The sequence below is a fragment of the Psammomys obesus genome, unplaced genomic scaffold, assembly GCF_907164565.1.
Source record: "Psammomys obesus unplaced genomic scaffold, mPsaObe1.curated_primary_1811, whole genome shotgun sequence".
NCBI classification, from domain to species: domain Eukaryota; kingdom Metazoa; phylum Chordata; class Mammalia; order Rodentia; family Muridae; genus Psammomys; species Psammomys obesus.
In genome coordinates, this window is record NW_026596466.1 from 2,622,299 (window position 1) to 2,632,995 (window position 10,697).

Here is a 10,697-nt window from a genome sequence, read left to right on the forward strand (position 1 = left end):
ACACACACACACACACACACACACACACACACACACACACACACACACACACTAAAATCCTTCAGAAGGAAGGAAGGACAGAAGCCCTTAAATGTTCTGAAGGGCTTACCTGACACTGCTATGGAAGGGCGGCTGGGTTCCCCAAAGCCCGCCTTGTTCACGGCCACCACCCGAAACTCGTAGGTTACTCCTTGCCGCAACTTGTCCAGGCTCACCGTGTATGACGTAGCGCTCCGGGGAATGTCCTTTGCAAACATGTCCCATAAGCCTTCATCTGCAAGAGGGTTCAGAGATGGCACAGGGGTCAGGGCAACTCTTCTCCAGATGAGCCCAGGCATGCCAGGCATCTGATGCCAGCCTCAGAGGCTAGAGAGGACCAGGGGTGGAGGGGCGTGTCTCCTGTATCAGCAAATTTCCCAGAGTGGCAAGCTGGCCATAAGAACATCTTTATTTGTCTTTAGTTATCTCTTTTGGTGGGGGTATGGACTTGCCACAGTGCACTTGTGGAGATCAGAGGACAGCTAGCTCACAGGCCTCAGTCTCCTTCATGGTGTGAGTTCTGATGCTGAAGTCAGGTCACCAGGCTTGACCAAACCATCTCACCATCCTGGAGTGGTGTTTTCTATCCCTTCCCTTCTCCTTATCATAGTCTCATGGGGTCTAGGTCGTTCCTGGCTTCCCACTTGGTGTCACCTTAGGGACACTGACTCCCTTCTGGCTTGCTGCTTTTCCTCACCTTTTCCCTTCCCTGCTTTCTCTGCATGCCCCGTTGCTGACCCTTTGGTCCTATTCTTGACCTACAGACATCTGGGAGCTAGTGGGTCACCACTGGCTTGCACTTGCTATGGGTTCCTACCCAGTTCTGCCTGGAAACGGAGCCCAGTCCTCGGGTTAAGAGGACGGTTTAAGGCCAAGCTTCCTTCTCCGCTGTTGCCATCACTGTGTGGTGTATGGTGTTTTCTATGCGGACGGAATGGACACGTGTGCTCCTGGAATGGCTGTAACCCTGGGGTCCATCTACCCTGGGGTTCATCTCCTTCAGAGTGAAGGGTTGGATCTTTCGGAAAACACAGGCCTGGTTCGTGGTTGGGGATAGAACCGTCAGAGCTCCACGCTCTCTGCTGGGAATTGGCCCCGGCTTCTGCCTTGAAGGCCACTTCCCAAATGAGAATATCTTGTCGATGTCAGGTGTCTTGAGCACCCCCAGAGCCAAGCCTGCCCTAAATGCAGAGTGAGTGTTTTGCACCCCACAACTGCTAGGGATGGAACCCAGCGGCCCTTCCTGGCTGAGCCACTCTGCCCTGCTGAAGGCTTCTAGGCAGTGCTCTGCCACTAAGCTATGCCCCAGCCTGACATTTTCAGTCATCATGCTATCAGCATGCATTAAAAAAAAAAAAAAAAAAAAGCGTTTTGAATTCTGGACAGATGCTTGCAAATCCGTGTTCTCGGCAATGCTGTCCACAATGCCAACAGGCATAAACTACCCAAGTGACGCGTGGACAGACAAACGTGCGCACAGTGGAGAGTGAGTCCACTTTCAAACTGGAGGGATGCCGATGCTACCCAGGGATGCTGAGGACAAGGCGCCCACTGAGGTCATCCACCCGCAAAGACCCCACACTGCACAGTTTTGTTTAGAGAGACCCCCGGGGTTGCTCGAGTGCTGGAGACAGAACGTCAGATGGGGGGAGGGGTTCAGGGATGGGAACTCAGTGGTGACAGAGTCTGGATTTCCAAGATGGAAGGCAGATGGGGTAAGGGGCGTCCCCAGCACCAAGAAGTTACTCAGTGGTACGTTTAGATAAGGCTGAGTCTGGTGCGGGGCTAAAGTGCTTACGGCGCCAGTGTGGGGCCTGGGTTCAATTTCCAGCACCTATCAAGAAGCTGTGATCTCTGGGGCTTGATGGCCAGCCAGCCTGACCTGATGGATGAGCTACAGGCTAGAGAGACCCAGCCAGCCTGACCTGATGGATGAGCTCCAGGCGAGAGAGACCCTGTGGAGAGTGACTGAGAAACAACACCCAAGGGTGACTTCTGGCCTATACACACACACACACACACACACACACACACACACACACACACACACACACATATCAAGGTGGTGACTTTTGTCTTAAGCAAAGTTTTCCATAGTAGGTAATGACCTAATTTATATAAATTCTGATACCTAGGAAAATGTGAATAAGATCCAGGCCAGAAAACGTTACATAGAAAAGAAGAAACAGGAGAATGGCTTCGGTTCCTAAGCATCAACCAACAGAGCTAAGGAAAGACAGCCAGTGAAACTGGTCATGATGGCACATGCTTGTCATCCCAGCACTCGGGTAGAGGAGGTAGAAGGATCAGACATTCAAGTCACCCTTGGCTTTATAGAAAGTTCTAGCGTGGCCTGGGCTACACGAGGTCATGTCTCAACAATAACAACAAACCAAAAACGCACAGTGGCTGAACAAACTGTCTATAACTATGCAGCCTTAGTGCAAAGCTTGGTCCTGTCCCTGGCTGTGTGGCCTTAGGCAGAGCACTCGGCTTCTCTCTGCCTTGTCTGTCAAATGGCGATACCAAAGGTACGTACAGTGCTGAGAATTCTGCCTTGAGAATTCAAATATGTTTTTATTTATAAAGTGCCCAGCACACTGCTTCACACGCAGTCAGTGCAACCTGAGTGATTGCAAATAAAATATAAATTATTCCCCGAGGAGGCTGTTGCTAAAAGGTGGGGGCAGAGCCTAAATTGCTCCTATGATGTAGAAATCCTTCCCAAGTTCAATTTCCTCTTACAGGAAAAAGTCTGCGGGACTTGAAAAAGCAGGCGATCTGGGGAGGGAAAAGCCCACTGAATATACATGTGCACGAACTTGCTGTTTTTATGGCCCCAGGGTGATGGGAAGCGAAGCCTCCCCGACCGCCTTCTCGGAAGATGCGCTTGGATGGATTAGCCTAATGGTAAACAGGAGGATATTGCGAGTGTGTGAGTTCGTGCTTGCTCAGGGTTTAGACTTTGCCCTGGCAAAGCCCTGATAGTCACAGGTTAATGAACGAGGCGACGCTGATGGCTTTAATGGCATCAGCAGACACTGGAGCCTCATGATTCACATATTGTTGGCTGTTGCTCATCAAGAGAGCCGTCAGGGGTGGCACACCGCAGCACAGATGGCCCCTCCTCTCTAAAATAACAAGGCTTCTATGCACAGAATGGGTGTCAGTGTGGCTCATACATATACTTCAAGATTTATGATGATGTATAGGTATGCATAAGTGTTTGTGAGGCTATATGTCCTGTATATGCATCCAGAAGAGGGTGTTACATTCCCTGGAGCTGGAGTTGTAGCCAGTTGTGAGCCTGAAAGAGATTCTGGAAACCAAACTCAGGTCCTCCGGAAGAGCAGCAAGTGACTTTAAGTACCGAGCCACCTCTCCAGCCCTGGTTTATGTCTCTGACATGAACTTTGCTTAAGAATAGTGTGGAGAGATAGTGCATTTCAACAGGTGGCCTGCAGAGCCCCGGAGCCCCTCTGATGCCCCCTCGTTCACCTACAAATATTCACGGCACACTCTGTGATGGGACAGCCTTCTGTCCCTCGGCAGGTCAGGAGAGCCTCCGTTCTCACAGGCTTTGTACAGTCTATGAGCAGGATGGAGAGAGAAAGCAGGAACATGTCCCCCTGCCCCTCCCCAACTCCAACCCACACTTCAGGAAGGGACGGCTGCTCCAGCCATGGCTTACAGAGCATGCTCTCAGTTCATTTCATTGTTCATACCCTAGGGCCCTGAAATCTTTACATAATAAAGATCTTATTATCTGTCCTTGCATCTACCCATCAACCTACCCAAGGATATTCATATATCCCTCAATCTACCCACCCATCCACTCATCACCCACCCATTCGCTCAATTGCCTACCCATCCATCTCCTATCCACACACCCATCTATCCACTTACCCACTGACTCACCCGCCCACTCATCTCTGCCCACCAAACTAATCACCCACCAACCAAACACTCACCCACTCACCTACCTAGCCATCTATTCACCCCTCCAGGCAGCCATCTTTGCAACCCATGGCCTCTCTCCTGCCCCAACTCCGTCAGACTCTCAGTAAACAATGGCCACCCCTATTTCACCCCGTGCTTAGCTCCAAGGCTCTAAATATTGAATGTATCGTGCCAAGTTCTCCACTAAAAAGATAATGTTATGCTCTAAGAGTCTAAGGACAGAAACACAGACTTGCAAACTGGGTGTTGTTCAAACCCAGTAGAGTGAAATTGAGAGCACTCGAGCCTAGAGCATTTCCCTGGCATCTGAGCTCTGGACACCTTCGCGGCAAGCTCTCTCGCTGTCCTCCGCATTCATGTTTCCTTAATGCTCTCCTGGTACTGGGGACAAACACAATTCCCCTGCTTCTGTCGTCACCCAAAGACTACATTTTACTTTAAGAGCTCTGTCATAGCTCCAGGAACTTTGTGCATTTTTTATAAAAACATTTTAAAATATTGATATAGGATCTCAACACTGAGCGATTTATTCAGCAATCTACTTACACTCAAAAAACGGGAGAGGGTGGTGCCATGCCAAGATGATTTCCTTCTGAACTAACAGAAGAAAATATTTGCATTTTTATTTTGCTTAATTCTGCCTTCTAAAATTAGCATATTATGCTTGGATTATAATTCATTGGGCTATTTATCTATAACAATATTTACACGGTGATCACCAGTGGGTTAAAAAAAAAAAACTTGGCAGCTGCGAGAGCGGCTACTGTTCCCCAACTGTGGGTTGTTTTTCTCATTTTTATTATGCTGCTAAATATCTCAATAAATCAGTGATGGAGAAAATACCTCCACAAATTTGTGAGAAAAATAACATTACAGAACTATTAACAATAATGAGATTTGTGCGACTGATTTTCCTTGTACCAGGAAGATCCCCAGTGCCTGGACTTCCGTCTCCGTCAGAGCAGGAGAGGACAGCACAACTGTGCTTCCCACAAGAAAACCCTGGACATTTAGTGCAGGGGACCCGCTTGTCATCACTGTGAGAGACCCGAGACACGGCCAGAGGAGAGCGGTTGTCACGCACAGCCAGGTCTCTACTGGCTGATCCTGGGATGTGGATCCCAGAGGATGAGTTCCTGGTGACGGGTCTCTGGGGTGACATCTCCCTGGGTGATTAACACAAGGCTGACTGATCTCCTGCCTGGTCCCCCAGATGCCTGGTCCTCCGAAGCACTACAAGAGAACAACCAGGGGGCTTCTGGTTCCCGGCGACTGATCTGGACGATGACCCCTGAACGACTGACCTCCTGAACTCTGCGTGAATGGTCCTCAAGTGACTGGCTCCTGGGTGGGTTCTCAGGTGAGTGGCCCCTGGTAATTTCCCCAAGTGGCTCCCACACGGCTGGTCCCACCCGATTCCTGGACTATCCATCTCGCACCTTAGCACACTGTCAAGTCTGCCTCGAGGTCTTAAGAGGGCAGGGGAGCGCCAGGATGGAGACTGCAAATGCTCCTAAGAGAGCGTCCCTGTCACCACAGACCTCACAGCCCACCGGGAGGAGGGAAGCGCGGAGTTCAGCTCTCGCGTGGGTGTTCCTCAGAGAACATGGACTGCGGCTTCCCTCCTCAGCTGCGCTGCCCACCCTCAGGAGGAAGTGTCGAGCCTCTTCCGGTGCAAACAGGCCTGCTGTCAAAGGCTTGTATCTAGAGGATGGAATGAGTCAGCTTTCAGCTCGCCATGCTGGCATCTCCCCAGCCCCGGCACAGGGGGTGCATTTGCTCATATGCTAGCCCCGGTGCAGCATGACCGAGCGGCCTTTGCTGCATGTACCCCTCCAACGCCTAGGCAGAAGCGCCACAGGTATCAGGGCAGACAGCATGCCAATACAAAAGTCTGATTTCACGGCCAATTAAGCAGGGTCTCCATGCTGAATGAAACTGTCACTCACCACAGAGACTGCTGGGCCCACTAACTCAGGCAGCCAACAGCCTGACCATCAGCCTGCATCGCTGAGCAAGTAAGCGCCTGGCAGCCTTTTACTTCTTAAGAGCTGTCGTTTCTCTCCGTATAAGCGGTCAAGCTAGGAGGTGAGGCTTAAACAACAGGCCAAATATGGCTGCTAATAAAAATGCTTTGTGCCTGGTCCTTTCCCAGCACAGCAGACAGCACTCAGTGTGTGTCTTAAGGCAGGGATAGCCAGCGAAGGAGACTGACGTAGGAAAGGACATGGGGCATTTGGTGGCCATAGAAGAGGAAGAGAGTGAGAAGGGGAGGGGAGAGAGGGAGAAGGAGAGAGCTGAGGTCCACTTGCTGTACCCGCCGACATGAGGCTGCCCGTATTCAAAGAATTGAATTTATTTATTTATTCAGTGTGTGCACATGCATGTGTGTGCATGAATGCATGTGTAGGGCAGAGAAAACTCAGGTGTTGTTTCTCGGCTACCGGCCCCCTAGTTTCAGAGGTGGGTCTCTCGGCGGCCTGTGGCTGGCTGATTCAGCTGGGCTGACTACCCAGAGAGCCTCGGGATCTGTGCGTCCCCACCTCCCTAGCCCTGGGATTAGAAGCCTGCGCCATCACGTCGGGCTTTATTGAGCACAGGTTCTAGGAAATGAGTCCTTATGCTTGCATCTCAAGCACTTAGTCAGCTGTGCCATCTCCCCAGCTTGGCACTAGTTCATTTCTGAAACAGGGTTCACCTATCTAGTAGCCTGGGCTGGACTGCAATTCACCTCCTCCCTCGTCCTCTGGAATGCTGGGAAGACGGGTCTGCACCACTATGCCCAGTTTGGAAATATTGATTTTCCTTCTGGTTCAGTTAAAACTCACTTTGCCAAGAACTGAAAATGAACACAACGAATGGGAAAGAATTTGGGGTGCACCCAGGGGGCTGACGATGGACAGGTCCTGTGCCTTGCCTGCAGGCTAAGGCATCATCTGGGAAAATGGCAAAACAATGTCTGCTTGCCTTGGGTGCATCCTAAATATATATTTCATGGCTGCTTTGGAGAGGAAAGTATATTTATAGTGCCTTTAGTGCCATTCCAGTGTATTGTGTAAATATGTAAATTAGGCTCTGAGAGCTACACAGCAAAATGCCTTGGAATAATTTGCGTAAATAAATCATTCGAGTCTGCCCACCACATAGCTACTTTCCAGATGCCTTTTGCTACACAATTCCAGGGGAGACTCATTCAAAATCTAGAGAAATGAACCAGCTGGTCAGCCATCCTGGTAGAGCTTGATGGCCATGCCCTTGGGCTACACTCAGGGACCACTCTCTCCGAACAAGAGGTTCTGTGAAGGGGTGCTACTGCCGTTAGCTGCTGCTGGGTGCAGTGGCCGTGGGCTCTTCAGCGAAACCTTCAGGGTGAAGACAGGGCTAAGGACAGATGGAGGACACTGCGTTGATGGGTTTGTCTTCAGGGGCAGGCAGGGATGTGGCTGGGCAGGGTTACCCCAGGCTGAACAGACCATCTGGGCCATGGGAGCCTACCACGGAGTGTCTCTGTTCCCCTAGATGCCAGGCGAGCAGGGCTCAGCACGAATCTGGGCTCCGCCCGGAGAAGGCCTTGCCAGGGAGCTTCAGTGGAGAAAATGAGAAGATAGAGTGTTTAATGGTTTGTGTAATGAGGCCTGAAATAGATGACAGCTGAGATCCAGAGGCCCCTGGGTCCCAGCAAGGTGTTTAAATATTGACGATCTATAAAAGCCTGCATGGCGCTGTGATCTGTGTTGCAAAGGGGATGGGGCATCTTGCTGTGTTGGGTTTTCAGTGACAGGCCCTGATCTGGCAGCCCACTGTGGTCAGTTAGCAGGATACACAAGGGAACATGGTTGGCAACTGTCTTCCAGTGTCGGTGACAGGGACAGCAGCAAAAGCCAGCGCTGCACAGAGTCACTGTGCAGAGAGCTGGTTGGCTGTCCTTGGGGTCATGATGGGGACCAAATGACCACAGAAGGCTCCAGAACTTTCACTGATTTGAGAACCCCTGTCTCACAAGCTGGCCAGTGCCTTGCTCCTCAGATATCACCTAGGGCCTGGAGTCCAGCAAGCTGGAGCCAAAGAATTTTCCTTTTATCCTTCCTTCCCTCCATCCTCCCTCCCTTCCTCCTTTGTGTATTTTCATTCTGTGACAATTTCCTATCTTACAGAATGCATGCAGGGAGCAGCTTTAAAAACGTGTTTGTTGTGTGTGTGGGGGGGTATAGGTATGCCCATGCAATCGTGCAGATGTAGCACCATGGGCGTGTGCCTGCTGTGACACACGCATGCAGGTCAGGCCATAACCTCGGGTGTTGGTCCTCATCTCCCACCTCATCTGAAACGAGACCTTGTTTGCTGCCGCCGTGCCAGTAGCTAGTGAGCTCACAAGCTTTTGGGAACTCTCGATCTCCATCCCCCAGCTCACCGTGGGAGCACCGGGCTACAGATGTTCTGCTGTGTCCAAGGGTTGGGTAGGCTCTAAGGTAATCCTGCGACTCTCTAATATAGCTCCTCATGCTGTGGTGACCCCCAGCGATAAATATCTGTGTTTTCCGATGGTCTTAGGTGACCCCGAGAAAAGGCTGTTTGACCCACAAAGGGGTTGCGACCCACAGGTTGAGAACCTCTGTCCTAAGGCTTGGCGCTTCGTTCCTCATGCTCATGCATCAAGTGTTCCACTCTAGGCAGTCTCCGCAGCCCAGCTTTCCAGTCTACTTCTCCTTAGATGTCCCAGGACACACTTCTAGCTTTTATCCATCCAGAAGCATGAAAGGCAGTGGTGGGGGAGGGGGCCTTGGAGAGGAAGGGAGGAAGGGAGGAAGGGAGGAAGAGAACTGCCTGCCACAGGATGTGACACTGGGGCTCTTCCCTCTCGGCCTAACAGCCTCCTTAAATACCAGACCAAAATGGCTCCTAACCCAAGGTGCACCTAGCATCAGGAAAGACGCCCCTTCCTGAAGCATACCTGGTGCTTCACCCTTGTCCACTCCCGGTTGTTTCCTGTGATCCCTGTAACCGGCTGAAGGTCACAGTGATGCTGCTTAGCATTCTTCAAGTTTGGTGACCTCCCCGGCTCCCGCCTTGAGCTCCCAGCAGTAATACCCAACTCATTTTCCAATAACGTCCACCCTTCATTGTTGAAAGCAAATGGAGCTTTCACGCACAGTAGGCGGGAATGCAGATGAGTCCTGTCCCTATGGAGAATGGGATGGAGGGTCCTCAGAAAGCTGAAGACAAAACTGCAGATGATCCAGCTGTCTGGGTGCTGGGTATCCAGCAGAAGGAAATGAAGCCAGCGCATCTAATATAGAAGCCGTTACCTCGAAGATAGGAGGTCAGTCTAGACGTTCGTCAGAGCATGAATGGAAAAAAGTAACTGTGACATAAGTACCCGGTGGAGTATTACTTGGTCACCAAGAATCAAGTGCTGTCATTGGTGACAACACGTATGGAGCTGGAGGAGACTCGGCAAGTTAAATAACGCAGACGCAGAAATACAAGTGTCTGCACTTTGCCTCCAATGTGGGAACCAACCAAGAAATGCAACGTGGAGGTGGCAGAACACCGGTTCCCAACGGCTGCTGTGGCTGGGTGTGGTCAGTGTGTACCCTTGACGGTGTCACTGTCGGGGGTAACCTGCCTCCTATAGGCTTGTGTGCTGAAGGCTTGGTTACCAGCTGGGGGGCTATTTCAGAGGTGGACCTAGCTAGAGGAAGTAGCCTCTGCACATGGGCCCTTGTCCGGGCCCCTCCTGTCTCTCTCTCCACTTCCTGTCGACCATGAAGCAAACAGGTGCCTCCACTACACTCTCCTGCTGTCAGGTACGCCAAGTGCATAGGGCCAAGTAACGGAATCAAGCGAACCCTCCGAAATGTGAGTGAAGACGAGCCTCTCCTTCCTTCACCTCTTGTCGGGTCAGTTAGTCAGTCCAGCTGTGTGACGGCAGGTAACAAACGCAGCAAGCAGAAAACTGCCACACTGGGGGCTGGGATGTGGGTTAGGTGGGAGAGAGCTTAGCCTGCCAGAAGCCCTGGGCTCCATCCCCAGCACCACGGAAAACTGGGCAAAATGATGCATACCTCAGAGAGCAGCGCTCAGGAGGTGAGGGTGGAGGATCGCCCTGGGCCACATGGAGACTTTGAGGCCAACCTGAGTCACACGTGACAGTCTCAAAGCCCAAAACCACATTTAACCCCATCAGCACATGCAGTTGACACTTGTTTAAAGGTGAGCAAGAGAGGGCTGGAAAGATGGCTCACGAGTTGAGAATGCTGGTCGCTCTTCCAGAGGACCTGGGTTTGACTCCCAGCATCTAAATGGTGGCTCACAATCATCTGCAACTCTGGCCTCCTTGAGCATCAGGCACACATGCGGTGCACAGACATACATGTAAGCAAAACACCAACACACATAAAATATTTTTTAAAGTGAGCAAGATATTTAAAAAAATGTCAAGGAAAGAGGTAGGACAGGGGTGGGTCTGTTTGTACATGTGTGTTTGCATGCATGCATGTGTATGTTTGTGTTTGCATGCATGTGTGTGTGTGTGTGTTAGCATTTGTGTGTGTGTGTGTGTGTGTGTGTGTGTGTGTGTGGTACATGTACCTAGTGTTTGCAGCGCTGTGCATGCAAACACACACGCACAAACAGACCCACCCCTGGCCTAGGCCGGAGGACAGTGTCCTGCTCTCTCTCTCTCTCTCTCTCTCTCT

The 10,697-nt window shown here is 51.2% G+C and overlaps 1 protein-coding gene across 1 annotated transcript in view; it reads right to left on the minus strand.

The window, feature by feature from the left end:
* Positions 1 to 10,697, minus strand: part of LOC129670104 (protein sidekick-1-like) — a gene marked incomplete at its 5' end in the record, with an annotated part of 897,806 nt that overhangs the window by 24,276 nt on the left and 862,833 nt on the right. The window contains one exon of the mRNA XM_055598542.1: positions 110 to 274. Coding sequence (XP_055454517.1) covers positions 110 to 274 — 165 coding nt within the window. The remainder of the gene's footprint in view (positions 1 to 109; positions 275 to 10,697) is intronic.